The sequence below is a fragment of the Coccinella septempunctata genome, chromosome 5 (genome assembly GCF_907165205.1).
Source record: "Coccinella septempunctata chromosome 5, icCocSept1.1, whole genome shotgun sequence".
NCBI lineage: Eukaryota > Metazoa > Arthropoda > Insecta > Coleoptera > Coccinellidae > Coccinella > Coccinella septempunctata.
The window spans coordinates 32,351,951-32,371,213 of NC_058193.1; the positions used below are offsets into that span (position 1 = coordinate 32,351,951).

The window sequence follows — 19,263 nt, forward strand, 5'->3', positions numbered from 1 at the left end:
AATTTTCTTCCCACGAGGAGATAATAAAAGCTGTGGAGGTCTTGTTTGCAGAGCAAGAAGAAACATTTTTTTGAAAGGTCTAGAGACGTTGCAGGTTCGCTGTAATAAATGTATCCAACTAAGAGGAGAATATGTTCAGTAATAAAATATTTTGACATTGAAATTCTGTTTGGTTCTATAGTAGGCTAAGAATTTTTCAATATATCCTCGTAGTTCCTCATTTATTTGATGAATCTTCTTCAAACACAAGATATAACCTACGTTTTCCAGTTTTTACATTATGACCATTACGTACCATAAAAATACCAAAAATTCAAAGAACCCAACACTTGAAACGTTTTGTAAAAGAAAAGTATCTGTGAAATTTGAAAAATTGGATACTTTGGCTGAATAAAACTGTGGTTAAAAGATCCACAGATGTGTAGTGTCCTAGATTTAGCTAGTTATTCTGAAGCTAATTTTGTTTTTCCACGGTTGGCACAGCTCATTAGGAAAACTAAAAATGGCTATATCTTTTTATCAGGGTCGAATCTGAAAAAATAGTATTGGAAAAGAGTATTTCTTTTGATCTCAAGAATATTCTGTTAAAATATTTGTACGAGTCAAAGACTCGCCCTGTTTAATTAGTTTTCTGAAGACGTTTAAGGACTTCGTTAGATCTCTATCGTTGATTGAGTTGTGTTGTACTAAAGAGCTCCTTAACTAAATCTATAATACTATTCTTGTGCATTATTATTATTATTCTCATCACAACTCGAATACCGACGTAAAGAAAATTATTGAAACGGTTTTTCCAATACGAGCCCAATTTTCTCGGTGGAAAAAATCGTCGACGACTCCGCTGATATCTTTCCCCTATCGAAAATCCCCGTTGTCGATGAAAATGTGCCATTCATGCAGTCTCCCGAATTCTCGGCATTTCCACTTTACATTCGCCGAAGTCGGCCACGAAAACCTCCTCAGCATTCGAATAGACAGGGTACCCCCGGCTGATTCTAAACTGGCTCAATATCTGCGAGCCCCATAAATCCAGCGAAATGTGGGTGTTTACAACGGTAGCTAAAAACAAGTGAGGGGCCCCTGCAGAACCTGATTGTTATGGCAGATATAAATCTTCCCGAGATGCCTGGATATATTTCCGACTTTTGGCGTAGCTCTATCGGTTCCTGCTCTTCTTTCAAGTTGTGTGGGTTCATTTGGAAATTAGCATTCGGTCTTCTTGTGATGGCGGAGTGAATTTTCATTGCCCGTTTTCGGGAGCCATTCGTCATGGAAGCGTCCTGAAAGCTTTTATATTAATATCTGAGTTTTCGAATCGGCAATTTCGGTGATGAGTCTTCGCAATCGAGCACAGAGAATTACAACCACCCCTAAAATGCAGACAATGCAGATTTCAAAATTTTTACTTTGGAGATGCTATTGTGAGCAAAATGGATGCTTATGCTTTGGTTAAATAACTCATTCTAGTCAAAATCATTTAATTAAGTTTTTAATATCAAGGATCGAATAGAAGCTGATCAAAATGCACGGAGATTTTCTTATTTCTTAAATCATAAAAATCTGTAAAAATGTGGGATAGAAATCTGCAAATGTGGGACAGCTGAAAATTTACCTAAGTTAACTGACTATCGTCCAGTTGCAGGAAAGTCCATTAAAATTTAATACTTCATTAAAATCTTAATCCTCCATTTTACCCCTCAAAAATGACAGTTTTAAATTTTGATAGGACATCAAATCTTAATGGACTTTCCTGCAACTGGGCCTATAGCTGCGAAAGTATACTCCATTCACTTTTATTTTAGCTGTCGGTTGGCCATGGAAATTTGACACATTTCACTCTGTATAGTACGAAAATGTGGGGTTATGACGCTTGTCAAAACATTTTTGGGTTTTAAATCAACGCTATGTTGCCCTTCCTACGTAAAAGTTTCTGTAATTACGTATTTTATCACAATGTCGAATCTCTTCGGAAAATATGTGACGAACATAATTGAAGTTTATACGAACTGAGACATACCAAATCCAGTTATTTGCAAGGAAAACACAAGAGATCAGTAAAATATCATAATATGCACTAGCTTGAGGAGAGTTAATGTTGGTTATCTACTTTGGCTGAAGTTTGAATACGTTACATCAGTTGTAGATTTCAAAAATATTAACCCGAAGATGAAATGCATATGATGCAGTGGTTGAGAATGGGTGTCTCCTGAAGGAATTAACAGATGATTACAAGAATGTTTATGTCTTCAACAAAAATCATCTTACTTCATTATAAGTGAAAGGAAGTTTCAAATCAAGATGAACTTCACCTTTGAACAAAAATTTCACATGAATAAACTATCAACAGGACAACTGGCGCATATTTGTGGGTGTTCATCATTGATATAATGATAATAATTAGGTATTTATTGATACCTTAAGACATTTACAATGTATAGGACAAGTCAAATGAAAAATAAAAAAATCAATATTCGGGAACTTATTCTACGATGACATTCATCGAAAATTCTGTAGTGAACTTTTCGCATTAATTCACTCAAACATGAAATTCTCAAATGCCACCACTTTTTTTGGTTTCCCAATAGAAGGAAATTCTTTGTTATCCTCTTCATTCAAAATCTTTCTGATTGTGGAAATATTCAGCTGAAGTATAAGTCGTTTAGATTCAGATGAAACATTATATAAATTCAATTACATTGAATATGTTCGCTACCGTCTGACTGATTTTAGAATATCAGAGTATAACTATTTGAATGAGCGGACCTGAATTCTAAATAGCACTTCCTGAAACCCTGTCTCTTTCTTCAATCACTTTCGACATTTTCGTTATAGAAATTGATATTAGTTGTGGCAACGGCGTTATGACATTAACGAAATTTCACTAGTGCCAACCTTTCTCCATTCTAGTTACAAAAACTTGAGAAAATTATTTCATGGCCAACCGACTGCTAAAATAAATGTGAATGCAGTATACTCTGGTAATGTTGGATTTTCAATTTTCTCCCCGAAATGCAAAGCATTATCCTTGAATTGTTGGCCTCTGTCGAAGGGTATTTTTAAATTCATTTTAATGTACTGGATGTGAAGGAAAGGCAGCAAAAATTTTCTATTTTTGGCGAGGATTTGGGAAAAGTAGAGGGCCTAACTCAGGACCAAACAAAGGTTTGAAAAAGGATGTATTTGAAAATACATTCACCCTTAACTACAAGAACAGAATCCCCAGCTACAATTATAGCGATATTTCTAGAATGCAGAATGTCAAATCATTCTTGATGGGGGTAGTTTGTTGGCTATATGCACTATCCACCCTAAATTCATCATATTCCATATGGAAAATCAATGTTAGCGCACTGTACCAAACTCCACCAACACCCCCGTAACTATTAAAACTCCGAGATGAGGGAACTACCAGCGCCAGCGGTCTTATTCGATCTCCTAAACTTGAAACTTCTGTTAACACATAAATACCACTTAATTATTGTTTCACTGTCGAAGTAGTTGGTGTGAATTGGCCTTAATAAGCGAATCCGAAAATTCATACATGGATCCCGAGTCTCCATTACGAACAAACCAGTTTGCGAACTTCGGTTTTAGTTCAATTTAGAGTGCTTTGAGTCTTGGAAACCAGGCGATGTCCCCACTTGGTCCAGTGGCTGAGGGGTGAAGATCATCGTGAAGGGTGTAAAATGGATATATCGATTAATATCGAATTATCTCTGGTTGAAAATCGAACAGCGACAAAGTAATGTCGAAGTTATAGCTGTTCAAACATTACCAGTTTCAAGCTGTCCCACTCTATTTGCTGCTCAGTTAAGATGGTGCAAAGGGTATTGAGGATAATTTCCTATAATTTGAAAATACTTCATCTATGTTTCTTGAGACGATTGATATCCTGCGTTGATAATATAATGCAGTTACATATACGAGGATGTATTGATATCTAGTTAGCCTATACCAGTTCCATGCATAAAAAAAAAATAAAAAATATTGCGTTACCATATCAACGAGCAATAACTTATTAGAAGTGTCAGTGTCAAGTTTGATGTCAAAAAAGTGAACCAGAGTTACGCAATAAATTAAAAGAAAGGAGATGTCCACCGAAATTTTGAAAATTGAAAAATTAGAGTATCGAGCCATCATCAAGTACCTGTATTTAAAAGGGTCAAGAGGTAAGCAGATTTACGAAGATATGCTTAATACCCTTGGTGATCAATGTCATTCGTATGCGACCGTGAAAAATTGAACTGCAAGCTTCAAAAGAGGTAAATTTTTCATTGAAGATAATGACCTATCGGGAAGACCAGTTTCTCTGTCAGTCCCCGAAAATATCGATGCAGTTCATGACATGATTTTATCAGACCACCGAATCCGGCTAAAACAATATCTGAAGCACTGAATATTTTATATGAACGCGTTCAACATATAGTTCACGTCAATTTGGACATGAGAAAAATTGCTGCAAAATGAATCCCCAAATGTTTAAATGTTGACCAAAAGCGTGCAAGGGTAGAAGCATCGCGTTGGATCTGTGCTCGATTTGAAAACGTGTAGACTTCTTAAACCGAATTGTTACTATCGATGAGACTTGGGTACATTTCTACGATCCAGAAACAAAGCAACAATCGATGGAATGGCGACATTCTGGTTCTCCAAGACCTAAGAATTTCATGTCCAAAAATCTGCTGGAAAAGTTCTTGCTTCAGTTTTTTGAGATTGCCATGGGGTAATCAAGATTGATTTTCTTGGATGAGGGTGGAAAAATAACCGGAGATTACTATTCGACATTACTGACCACTCTACGGAAAAAAATTAAAGAGAAAAGACCCGGAAAGCTATCCAAAGGTGTTTTGTTTTTGCAGGACAACGCCCCTGCACACAAATCTCATGTTGCCATGCGAAAAATTCGTGATTTAGGGTTTGAATTACTAAAACACCCTCTCCTATTCACCAGATTTAGCTTCATCCGACTATCATCTCTTTCCGTAACTGAAAAAAAGTTTAAAAGGTAGTAAATTTTCTTCCAACGAGGAGGTTATAAAAGCTGTGTAGGTCTGGTTTGCTGAGCAAGGAGAAACATTTTTTTTGAAAGGTCTTGAGACGTTGCAAGGTTCGCTATAATAAATGTATCCAATTAAGTGGAGAATATGTTGAGTAATTAAACATTTTGACATTGAAATTTTCTTTGGTTCTATAGTAGGCTAAGAATTTTTCAATATTTCCTCGTAGCTACTCAAAGGTGGGATCTTTTTAGCTGTCCCATTTCATTTGCTGCCTAGTTAAATTGGTGAAAAGGTATTGAAAGGTCTCGAAAACTAGAGTGTTGTAGCCATAACTATTACTTATAAATTGAAAACTCTTTACGTATGTTTTTTAAAGCGAAAGATGCCCTGCACGATTAACATACAGACCTTTGCATATTTGGGTGAAAATCCAATATACCAAAAGACCCGTGGAAGTTATATATGTAGCTGGGCAAACTTAAACACTTATTAGCAGTCCCCGTCTATTTTTCGCTCAACTTAGTTGGAGCAAAGGGTCTCAAAAACTAGACTCTTTTGGGCATAACAATTTCTGAAGATTTTAAAATACGTTTTGTATGTTTTTCGATTATTTTCATGAGAAAATTTGTTTCAGATTCTACGTATTGGATAATGGACTCAAAGGAAGCCTTCGCCCAATACACTCATCTATTCAGGTCAAGAAATTCCAATCCGTTAAGCCAGTTCGACACTTTGACCGATCACAAACCAAGGCAGGGAGCCTCTAACGCCTCTTCAATTCTGTAGTTCTCGCGATGCCTCTCGCCACCCTAATCGAAACGAAACTAACGCACCTTGTGGACCTCCGAGCATACAATGAAAAACTACCGGAATCAATTTCCTAATTAAGCGTGCTCCGAACGTTAAGGAATCAATAGAACATCACTGAATCAGTACGAACAAGCATGGTCGGTTATTAAGACTCGTACGGTCGCTTTTTCGTGACCCAGACCCGGGAAATAGGGGGAGAAAGAAGTGAAATTAACGGGAAAATGTGTCTTGAGTACCCCGGCCGGATGTGATGAAAAATACATTAAATGTTACCGCTTGTGCGGCCATCCTCAGAAGTGTGAACTGGGCTGACTCCCACTTGCTCGTTCAGCTTTTCGCTCTGGCCCTCCTTAATGTGATGGTCATCGCCGGAAACTGTTTGGTGATTGCTGCTGTTTTGTACTCCTCCAAACTACACTCCGTCACCAACCTTTTCATCGTTTCTCTCGCCGTGGCCGATCTTCTGGTGGGGGTGGCAGTTTTGCCCTTCTCGACTGGGAGAGAATTGTTCAAGGTAAGGCTTCAACCATCAATTATTTCAAGGGGTGATATTTCTTCGTCACCCGATCGTTTTTTATGGACTCTTCAATTCTATCCCACTTAAATCAAATGCTTTTAGTTAGAGGGAAAAATTTTTGAGTCTGCCTATTTTTTACGATAAGTTATTTACACAAGGTGTGTCTTTGACTCGTACAAATATTTCAACAGTAGATTCTTGAGGTCACAAGAAACACTTTTTCCCTATACCATTTCTTCCCATTCGGCCCTGATAAAAAGATATAGGCATTTAAAGTTTTCATAATGAGCTGTGCCACTACTGGAAAAACAAAATTACCTTCAGAGTAACTAGATAAATCTGTAGCACTATTCTTCATTCAACTTTATTTTAGCAGTCGGTTGGCCATGGAAATTTGACACATTTCACTCTGTATAGTAAGAAAATGTGGGGTTATGAAGCTTGTCAAAACATTTTTGGGTTTCAAATCAACGCTATGTTGCCCGTTCTACGTAAAAGTTTCTGTTATTACGTATTTTATCACAATGTCGAATCTCTTCGGAAAATATGTGACGAACATAATTGAAGTTTATACAAACTGATTGAAGGCATACCAAATCCAGTTATTTGCATGGAAAATACAAGAGATCAGTATATCATTATATGCACTAGCTTGAGGAGAGTTAATGTTCGTTATCTTCTTTGGCTTACACCATTTGTAGATTTCAAAAATAATAACTCGAAGATGAAATGCATATGATGCAGTGGTTGGAAATGGGTATCTCCCGAAGGAATTAACAGATAATTACAAGAATGTTAAATTCTTCAACAAAAATCATCTTGCATCAATGGAAGTAAAAGGAATTGAAGGAAGTTTCAAGTTAAAATGAACTTCACTTTTGAACAAAAATTTCACATGAATAAACAAGTAACAGGGCAACTTGCGCGTATTTGTGGCTATTCATCTTAATACATTGATGTAATAATAATAATTATAGGTATTTATTAGTACCTTAAGACATTTACACTGTATAGGACAAGTCAAATGAAAAATAGGAAAATCCATTTTAGGGAACTTATTCTCCGCTGACATTTATCGAAAATCGAAAGTAAACTTTTCGCATTAATTCACTGAAACATAAAATTCTCAAATGCCACCACTTTTTTGGGTCTCCCAATAGAAGGAAATTCTTCGTCATCCTCTTCATTCACAATCTTTCTGATTGTGGAAATATTCAGCTGAAATATAAGTCGTTTAGATTCAGATGAAACATTATATAAATTCTCTTACATTGAATATGTTCGCTACCGTCTGACGTATTGTGGATTTTAGAATATCAGGGTATGACTATTTGAATGAGCGGACCTGAATTCTAAATAGCACTTCCTGAAACCCTGTCTCTTTTTTCAATCACTTTCGGCATTTTCGTAATAAAAATTGATATTAGTTGTGGCAACGGCATTATGACATTAACGACATTTCATGTTTGCCAACCTAACTTCGTTCTAGTTACAAAAACTTGAGAAAATTATTTCATGGCCAACCGACTGCTAAAATAAATTTGAATGAAGTATACACATCTGTGGATCTTTTAAGCAGAGTTGTATTCAGGCAAAGAACCAAATTTTTCAAATTTCACAGATACCTTTTAATTTTTGAACATCAAATTACTCGTAAACGGCGCATTATACAAGAAAAAATATGAGGAATACTTTTATGCTTCAAAACGTTCAAATATTCATTAGATACTTAGTTTCAAGAGTTGGGTTCTTTGAATTTTTGGTATTTTTATGGTACGTAATGGTCATAATGAGAAAACTGGAAGACGTGGGTGATATATTGTTTTGGAAAAGATTAATCCAATAAATGGAAAACTATATGCCGAAATTCATTTCGGCATCAATGCAGTCAATGAAGTCTTTTATATTATTCCTCTATTTCATGCCGATGAAGCTCTGGAAATTCATAGTATGGTATTCCGCATTTGGCCTAGCCAGATCTCAATCCCATTGAGCACGATTGAGATCAACTGCCAAGAGCTTTGGATTCTCATTAATAGCCTCCACATACACTTCAATAACCCGGGTCAACACCAAATTTGACTTTGACTGCAAAGCATAAAATTTCGATAGTTTAGATCCTAATTAGACGAAAAAAAAATATAGATATGGCATGAAAAAGTTTGCTTCTATGTTTAGGAGACTGATTCAACGATATCATTTACAATAACTACAAGCAACATGTAGTGCCCATGGCTTCTCTTGATTCCAAACAGGAAAGTCAAAATATGCTTCATAGGCTTCAGAGAGAACGTGAAATGTCTTTAATTCGTATTTCACGTCACGAATTATAATAAACTAGCTGACCCGGCAAACCTAGTTTTGCCATTTAAATTATTTCTAGGGTAGATAATAATAACTAACTCATCGTGATTGTGTGACAATGTGGCATATGAGTAAAGGAGACGTGCTGTGGATGATATTCCATAAACAAAAATGTGTCGAAAATCTATAAGTACTCCATGATTGCTCGATTGGTCGTAAGAAAAAGGAATGCCTTTTTTTCTGTTCTGTACAATTTTTTTTGGGAATATTTTGTTATATAAACCTTGCCCTTACAATAATAAACACAACAAAAAAAGAATTGTCCAATTTGGTGCGATCGTTTGAACAATAAAGCATTTTGAAGTAAACCATAGATCCTCTTTTATTAATATAGATTGACCACATATAAAACAAAATGCATCAGCATCGTATTTACACTTTCTTGACCACATTTGAAGTTTGTCTGGGCTTGTAAACAACACCTTATCGTTGTTTATTACTCGAGTGCCCACTAGTGACACTTTGTAAGGGTAAACACCCCACTCTCATCGCGCGGTTTTTGAATTATTAAAAATTATAACAAAAAATGAAGAATGAGTATTAATACTATAACTATCACAAAAGCAAACTTTATACCAAAAAAAGGTATTTTCTTTTCGTTTTTGTGCATAATTAACCGGAAAATCCTAGTATAAACGTTACGACAAAGAACGAAAAATTTTTTGTAGAGTCGTGTAATTCTCTAACAGCTTTTACCGCACCTTCGGAGAGAAATTGATCAAGGCTTCTTCAACAACCTGATCGAAAGTTGTGCGAATAAGGCGTTTATTATCAGACCGTGGTTGATGTCCGCAAATCTGCATATTAGAAACGTGTGCAATGCCAAATCCACTGTCTATTCAATCATTTCAGGTGAGCGGATGAAATCATAATCCAACGAGGACATAACGAAATGAAAATTTTCATCATCTCCCCAACTATAACGTTATGAATGAACGTGCTCTCATTTAATCTCGATAAGTGCATCTTCGGCCAAAACCTGAACCGGCGGAGGTATTCCGTATAAATCATGGAAAATACATCGCATTCCCTGATGGGCGTTTTCAATTTAGTTGAACAAACATGAAATATTTACCTTCATTTTCTATTTGAACTGGCCCATTCAGACTCGCCAACTATAAGATAAAAACAGCTATAAATTCCGGGAGTTATTTCCGTTTACACTGATAGAGTAGATGCCGTGATATTAACCTGGAAATCGCAATTGTCGTGGGCTTCAGAGCTTATGAAACGGAAAGAATTGCGAGGTTTTCGAAACGGGGCAACCAACAGGAATGAAGGTTTGTTGGTTCACATTAATATAATCCAATTAATACGATTTCGTCACCAACACTGTTATCGAGTCTTTTGGCACTGTTAATATTGAAAGGCGTTAGAAGTCTACCATGGATACCATTGTGAATACAATAGTGGACTTAAAATAGTCTGTTGTATTCCTCATTTCTAATAAATAAATAGTCTGTAATGGGCATATCAAAAATGTTTTCATCTATAGAGGGTGAGTCAGACTGGTACATATATACTCCATTACCTTTTTTTTAGCACTCGGTTGGCCATGGAAATTTGACACATTTCACTGTGTAAAGTAGGAAAATGTGGGGTTATGAAGCTTGTCAAAACATTTTTGGGTTTTAAATCAACGCTATGTTGCCCGTTCTACGTAAAAGTTTCTGTTATTACGTATTTAGCACATGTTGAATCTCTTCGGAAAATATGTGACGAACATAATTGAAGTTTATACAAACTGATTGAAGGCATACCAAATCCAGTTATTTGCATGGAAAATACAAGAGATCAGTATAATATCATGATATGCACTAGCTTGAGGAGAGTTAATGTTCGTTATCTTCTTTGGCTAAAGTTTGAATACGTTGAATCAGTTGTAGATTTCAAAAATATTAACCCGAAGATGAAATGCATATGATGCAGTGGTTGGGAATATGTATCTCCCGAAGAAATTAACAGATAATTACAAGAATGTTAAATTCTTCAACAAAAATCATCTTGCATCAATGGAAGTCGAAATAATTAAAGGAAGTTTCAAGCCAAGATGAACTTCACCTTTGAACAAAAAGTTCACATGAATAAACAATTAACAGGACAAATGGCGCGTATTTGTGGCTGTTCATCTTAATACATTGATATAATAATAATAATTAGATATTTATTGGTACCTTAAGACATTCACAATGTATAGGACAAGTCAAATGAGAAATAGAAAAATAAATTTTCGGGAACTTATTCTACGATGACATTAATCGAAAATCCTGTAGTAAACTTTTCGCATTAATTGACTCAAACAAAAAATTCTCAAAATGCTGCCACTTTTTTGGGTCTCCCAATAGAAGGAAATTCTTTGTCATCATCTTCATTCACAATCTTTCTGATTGTGGAAATATTGAACTGAAATATAAGTCATAAGATTCAGATGAAACATTATATAAATTCTCTTTCTTCTCATTGAATATGTTCGCTACCGTCTGACGTATTGTGGATTTTAGAATATCAGGACTATTTGAATGAGCGGACCTGAATTTTAAATAGCACTTCCTGAAACCCTGTCTCTTTTTTCAACCACTTTCGGCTTTTTCGTAATAAAAATCGATATAAGTTGTGGCAACGGCGTTATGGCATTAACGACATTTCATGAGTGCCAACCTTACTCAGTTCTAGTAACAAAAACTTGAGGAAATTATTTCATGGCCAACCGACTGCTGAAATAAATCTGAAGTATAGTTATTCTAAATGTTATTTTGTTTTTCCAGTGTTGGCACAGCTCATTATGAAAACTTAAAATGGCTATATCTTTTCATCAGGCCTAATGGCAAAAATGGTATAGAAAAAAGCGTTTCTTTTGACCTCAAGAATCTACTGTTAAAATATTTGTACGAGTCGAAGACTCACTCTGTATAGACCTATGTTGATCCTTCCAATTACGTGCTTATTCCATTCCAATCAATTTGATTTTGAGTTATTGTGGAATCCTTCTTAAAAGTAGTCGAGAATGTAGATTAACATCTTCGACGAATTGTTTCAATCTAAACCAAAATACCACAAGCGTTCAAAAGCTGCCGTTGCATGATTCGACAAGTACTCAAAGGCTCTCTGAAGGAAGGCACAGTCAAAAATCGATCTTGTGCAGGAGTGGTAGATCTTGGGCGTCCACTTCTCGGTCTTTTTTACAGTTTCTCGATCATACCAATAGTACTTTTGGCTTGAGAAGCTCTGAGTTCACGTTTTGGCATTATTGCAAAACAAATTTTCAGATTTTGAATCAAAGTTGATCCAACTGATCCAAAATTCGCAACGACAAGAACTTGCCCGAAACTGAGGAGTCATCAAACGAGGAGAAAAAACCATTCAGATGTAAGAGAGTAGACATTCGATCTCTCATGAATGAACATTTGGTGTACAAGAATCAACCAGCAACTTTTGACATGATCACAAAATGTCTGAACTTCCTAAACTTTTGTGGAGCAGTATATCCCTCATCTTCAATATCTCCCTGTTGTATCTCTGCCTTCTACCTCATATTTCCCCCAATTTATTCAACAATCTGACACCAGAGTTTTTCCAGTTCAGGTTCGTTAGACGCTGGTGGCGTGAGTTAACCGTAACAAAGTTTAAAGGCCACATTTCTCATTTTTCTTTTATATGAGTTACCAGTATCATCTTACCGAGACCGTATTTCTTCGAGGACGCAGTAGCCGGAGAAAAACGACATCAATTTTCATGAGCACTCGATGGCGAGCCGTCATGTTACGATAATTTATCATGTGCAGTTGGCCGAGCCAGTCCTCACTTGTCGGAAGGCGATATTCAACGTAAACGTAATATTACCTCCCGGTATATATTATTTATGTGGCTCCGAGTTGGAAGAAGAGAAATTGAAGTTGTCGAGGACCCTTGTCCTGCTCCAATGAAACTTGAATGTGGCTATAAAAGGACGCTGACAAATACGATTTCGAAAAGGAAGAACAAAGAATTTTAGGTGATGATGAAACATCACACCACAGAATGCAGAGTTGCTTTTCCAATCGCTATGCCCAGACGCTTTTAGTGCAATGGCTGATAAATAATCCTCATGAATACTCCTTACGAGTAGCTATGATGCAGTTTGATAAGAAATAGGAATATTTCAAGTCTGATGACTTATGCTCATCAGTTATAACTGTGTCATTTGAGGTGCCATCTTTAGGCAGCTGTATTTAGATACACCTAAGAAGCCTCTTAGGAGGCTCCTCAAAAAAAAACCGGAACATTATACGAAAGAACCATATGATTTTTTGACAAGGAATCACCCCTTAAGTTTTTCGCAAGTATTCATTTATACCCTTTATATTTCTCAAAAGTCTCAAGTTTCTACGAGGATGTATTAATAACTAGTTAGCTTACGTCCAGTTTCATAATCAAATTTAAAGTCACTTTAAGCTCAAAGCTTCCTTTACTGTCATTTTTAGTAGAGTTTAAGGAAGCTTCAAAATTAAAACGACTTTATGTTTGATTATGAAACCGGCCGTTAGACTAGCTCCATGAATATAAAAATATTGCGTTACCATAGCAACGAACAATAACTCATTAGAAGTGTCAGCGTGAAGTTTGAGGTCAAAAAAGTAAACCAGAGTTACGCAAGAAATTAAAAGAAAGAAGATGTCCTCCGAAATTTTGAAAATCGAAAAATTGGAGTATCGAGCCATCATCAAGTACCTGTATTTTAAAGGGTTAAGAGGTAAGCAGATCTACAAAGATATGCTTAATACCCTTGGTGATCAATGTCCTTCGTATGCGACCGTGAAAATTGGACTGCAGGCTTCAATAGAGGTAAATTTTCCATTGAAGATGATGACCGATCGGGAAGACCAGTTTCTGTGTCAGTCCCCGAAAATATCGATGCAGTTCATGACATTATTTTATCAGACCACCGAATTGTTACTATGGATGTGACTTGGGTACATTTCTACGATCCAGAAACAAAGCAACAATCGATGGAATGGCGACACTCTGGTTCTCCAAGATCTAAGAATTTTCGTGCCCAAAAATCTGCTAGAAAAATTGTTGCTTCAGTTTTTTGGAATTGCCATGGAGTAATCATGATTGCTTTTTTGGATAAGGGTAGAACAATAACTGTACGAGAAAAAATTAAACAGAAAAGACGCGGAAAGCTATACAAACCTATTTTACCATAAACAAAGTATCAGTGTTCACTAAATAGCAAAAGCCTTAGACAAAAGAAAGAGTCTAAGGCAAAAGCAGATCACAATTTTCATCCTCCCTAAGGTAAAAAGCAACTATACTTCTTTTCCAGCATTAAACTAATTGGTTTTCCAAAATGAAACACGCTTTTCAGTTTTTGACATACAAATTGAAAATAATCACGAAGGTAACAACCAGAACATGAAGTTACTCGGAATCTATTGCGGTATAGGTCTGATATCACTATGTTAATTTCTTCGAAAAATTACCCAACAGCACGATAAGCATTTATTAAATCCACTTGAAAGGGTATCTCACGCTCTTTTGTATTATTGTTCGTGAAAAATGGCTCGTGATAAAAATAGCAATTGTTATCTCACATGTAGGTATAATTAACGCTATTTCCTGTTTCTTGTTTCACTTTTTAATCTTGATCCTTGTTAATTTGTTTTATGAATGAGAATGTAGGAAATTATTGAAGTGTACTTTTCATTCATTATTTCCTTTATGTAGGTCATTATCTTTGATTGAGAATGATAGTGTGTGACAATTCAACACATAATCAAAGTTTATGTATAGTACTTTCTAGTCTTGGGCGAGCAATTGCGGAAGACTATTATCCGTTTAGATTTTCATCGTTGAAATGGCATTTTTCAAAAATTGCAAATTTCACTCTGAGATATCTCTGGTTATATTCCTCTAATCCAATGGAGATCTCTGGTTCTATAATCAGCATCGCCAAGACTCCCACCCTAACACCAAAACTCGATTTAGAAAATCTCGATTTTTTCTGTCAAAAATAAGAAGAGGTTAGACCCCCCCTGAAATGATATATTTTGTACTCTGTCTGAAAATCAGGATGTTCTTCTACTGTCTAAGGATATGGAGTGTATGATACTTACTTTGTTGATTCCACCAAACCAAACAGTTGATGATTCCATAGAGAATTGCACTCCAGAGAGCACTTCAAAGTGAACTGGAAAATGAAAAATGGAAAAACAATAAATTCATTTTTTTCTAAACAGTGTCAGATATCTGAATGTTTGGTATAAAAATATAGGTTTTCGAATACGCTGAATCTATTGCGAGTATTCTCGAGAGCCTATCTCCCTCCGTTTAGATTTTCACCTCTGAAATGGCATTTTTCAAAAAATGGCAAATTTCAATCTGCGATATCTCCTGTTATATACGTCTGCTCCAATTGGGATTTCCGGTTTCGTAATCAGCGTTGATAGGGCTTTTATCCTAGCACAAAAACTCAATTTCGAAAATCCCGATTTTTTGGGTCAAAAATGAGCAAGGGGTTAGACCCCCAAAAATGACATATTTGTTCCTCTGCCTGAAAATCAGGATGTTCTACTACTGTCTTAGGATATGGAGTGTATAATACTTACTTTGTTGATTCCACAAAACCAAACAGTTGATGATTCCATAGAGAATTGCACTCCAGAGAGCACTTCAAAGTGAACTGGAAAATGAAAAATGGAAAAACAATAAATTCGATTTTTTTCTAAACAGTGTCAGATATCTGAAAGTTTGGTATGAAAGTATAGGTTTTCGAATACGCTGAATCTATTGGAAGCATTTTCGGAAGCCTATCTCCCTCCGTTTAGATTTTCATCTCTGAAATGGCATTTTTCAAAAAATGGCAAATTTCAATCTGCGATATCTCCTGTTATATACGTCTGATCTAATTGGCATTTCCGGTTTCGTAATCAGCGTTGATAAGGCTTTTATCCTAGCACAAAAACTCAGTTTCGAAAATCTCGATTTTTTGGGTCAAAAATGAGCAAGGGGTTAGACCCCCCAAAAATGACATATTTGTTCCTCTGCCTGAAAATCAGGATGTTCTACTACTGTCTTAAGATATGGAGTGTATAATACTTTCCTTGTTGATTCCACCAAACCAAACAGTTGATGATTCCATAGAGAATTGCACTCCAGAGAACACTTCAAAGTGAACTGGAAAATGAAAAATGGAAAAACAATAAATTCGATTTTTTTCTAAACAGTGTCAGATATTTTAAAGTTTGCTATGAAAATATAGGTTTTCGAATACGCTGAATCTATTGCGAGCATTTTTGGAAGCCTTTCTCCCTCCGTTTAGATTTTCATCTCTGAAATGGCATTTTTCAGAAAATGGTAAATTTCAATATGCGATATCTCCTGTTATATACGTCTGATCCAATTGGGATTTCCGGTTTCGTAATTAGCGTTGATAAGGCTTTTATCCTAGCACAAAAACTCAGTTTCGAAAATCTCGATTTTTTGGGTCAAAAATGAGCAAGGGGTTAGACCCCCCAAAAATGACATATTTGTTCCTCTGCCTGAAAATCAGGATGTTCTACTACTGTCTTAGGATATGGAGTGTATAATACTTACCTTGTTGATTCCACCAAACCAAACAGTTGATGATTCCATAGAGAATTGCACTCCAGAGAGCTCTTCGAAGTCAACTCGAAAATGAAAAGTGGAAAAACAAAAAAAATTATTTTCTCCCAAACTGGGCCAGATATTTGAAATTTTGGTATGAACATATAGGTTTTCGATCACGCTGAATCTATTGCGAGTAATTTCGAAAGCTTATCTCTCCCCGTTTAGATTCTCATCTTGGAAATGGCATTTTTCCAAAATTGCGAATTTCACTTGAGAATTCGTCAAGACCGAATGGTTAGGCTGAAATGGATGAAATTCTCTGATTTATTACTAGAAGAGTTGCTCTTTCAGAATATGTATTATGTTTAGAACTACAATAATTTTCCTGGAAGATAATCGTCTCGAAAGATGACCTTCGAAAATTTACCAAAAAGTTGGGTTCAGTCGAAACTTCCTCAAGATCGGGGTGGATGAAATGTCGAGATTTATCACTAGAAAGGTTGTTCTCTCAGAGTATGTATCACGTTTTAATCTTCCATGATTTTTCTGCTGAATACAACCTAACTCGAAAGTTGAATAATGGAAAAATCAATAATTTGATTTTCTGGTAAACAGTATTAGATATACGAATGTTTGGTAAGCAAATGTAGGTTTTCGAACATTCCCAAAGCCTATACCCCTTCGTTCAGATATATTTTATATATTTTTACATATATTTCCTTACTATTTGTTGTGCACTATATCGTACCTATTATACCTTTAGCCTTCATATCAATACATCCATTTATTTCTCCATATTCCGGTCGATAACATAAAATGTCACAACTTGTTATAACCCCCCTGATAAAATATTTCCAGACAGACGAATCCTCTGCCATAAGCATTTCCACATTTATATTCATGAGTTTCTTTTATAAACACTCAAGTAAATAGCATTGATATAATGGAAAGAAGAAAGTAATTTACCAGTTCCATTCTAGATGAAAAAAAGTCGTCAGCTAAGAATGAGAATAAACATCCTTAGCATTACCTCATTCCCTTCCTCCCAAAGATATTCGGGAGTTTTCGTTGACTTCATTCGTTATTATCATTCTTCTCTGCATCAAAACGTTCTGATTCATGAATAGGTCAGGGGAGTTGAATATTAAGCAGTTGAATCTATATGAATGAAGAGTGTGGGTGGCTTTTCCATTTTCCATTAGCGTTTGATTTTAATTAACTAACACTGCTCAACGTTTGATAGGGATAACACGTAAAGTTTTTTTATTCGTGGCTTTTATTAACTTTCTCTTTTAGGAGAAAAGGTTTGTCAACTCCGTTGGACCCAATTGTTTGAGGGGGAAGAGGTCGAAGTTATTCAAAACAGTTTATGATTTAAAGAACTGCTTTTGGAAGAGGTTTTCCTCAATTGTTGAGCAGTGTATCCAAGCCACGTTCGAGGAAAGTTAATTTTAAAGCGAACCTTGTCCGAGAAAATTTTCCCGGTGAAAGACCAATAGATATGACGGATGAAATCACCGTTTGTCATTATCGATCTTCTTTTCAGTTCCCTCAGGAGTAGCGAAACATTAAAAAGTAATTATGGGTGGCCGACCGACCGACGCTCTAATTTTCAATTTGCTTCATCCCACTCAATTGGCGAAGGCTTTTTACGTGCGAGTTTTTTTTTTCAATGGGATATAATGCTACGCCCAGGAAGTTACTGGTGAATAGGAATTAATACCTAACCACTTTTCTCAAGGTTTGAATGGATGTTTTATTTGCGCGATATTTCTTTGAAATCCACTCACTTTTCTCTTCTTTTGATTAGTCAAATAATTAGCCTACTTTTGGTTCTGCAATTTGCGCGTTTTGTTCGTTTCTGAAGGAAAATCTAGACTGCACGTCAGTTTTTTTTTCTAGAAACGTTCGGAGAAGTTTTCTACCCAATTATTTTTGTTTTTACTGGATAGTTTTGCCCATTCAATACCACAACATAAAGAATTTTATTTGTCGTTGTCTTGTCGAATTTGATAACCCATCATCGTCGCATTATAGTGTACGTGAACATTTTCTTGAGTACTGAAGTTATCTATGTATACTCCATTCACATTTATTTTAGCATTCGGTTGGCCATGAAATAATATTCTCAAGTTTTTGTAACTAGAACGGAGTAAGGTTGGCACTCATGAAATGTCGTTAATGTCACAGCGCCGTTGCCACAACTGATATCAATTTTTATTACGAAAATGCCGAAAGTGATTGAAAAAAGAGACAGGGTAACAGGAAGTGCTATTTAGAATTCAGGTCCGCTCATTCAAATTGTTATACCCTGATATTCTAAAATCCACAATACGTCAGACGGTAGCGAACAAATTCAATGTATGAAAATTCATATAATGTTTCATCTGAATCTAAACGACTTATATTTCAGCTGGATATTTCAACAATCAGAAAGATTGTGAATGAAGAGGATGACAGAGAATTTCCTTCTATTGGGACACCCAAAAAAGAGGTGGCAGATGAGAATTTTATGTTTTAGTGAATTAATGCGATAAGTTTACTACAGGATTTTCGACGAATGTCATCGTAGAATAGGTTCCCGAAAATTTATTTTTCTATTTTTCATTTGACTTGTCCTATACATTGTGAATGTCTTAAGGTACCAATAAATATCTAATTATTTTTATTATATCAATGTATGATGAACAGCCACAAATACGCGCCAGTTGTCCTGTTAATTGTTTATTCATGTGAACTTTTTGTTCAAAGGTGAAGTTCATCTTGACTTGAAACTTAATTATTTCGACTTCCATTGATGCAAGATGATTTTTGTTGAAGAATTTAACATTCTTGTAATTATCTGTTTATTCCTTCTGGAGATGCCTATTACCAACCACTGTCATCGAAGAATAAGTTCCCGAAAATTGATTTTTCTGTTATTCATTTGACTTGTCCCATACATTGTAAATGTCTTGAGGTACCAATAAATACCTAATTATTATCATTATATCAATGTTTTAA

The 19,263-nt window shown here is 35.6% G+C and overlaps 1 protein-coding gene across 1 annotated transcript in view; it reads left to right on the forward strand.

Moving 5' to 3' along the window:
* Positions 1 to 5,658: 5,658 nt before the first annotated feature.
* Positions 5,659 to 19,263, forward strand: part of LOC123314313 (octopamine receptor Oamb) — a 55,281-nt gene continuing 41,676 nt past the window's right edge. Inside the window, exon 1 of the mRNA XM_044899500.1 lies at positions 5,659 to 6,324. Coding sequence (XP_044755435.1) covers positions 6,061 to 6,324 — 264 coding nt within the window. The 5' untranslated portion in view covers positions 5,659 to 6,060. The remainder of the gene's footprint in view (positions 6,325 to 19,263) is intronic.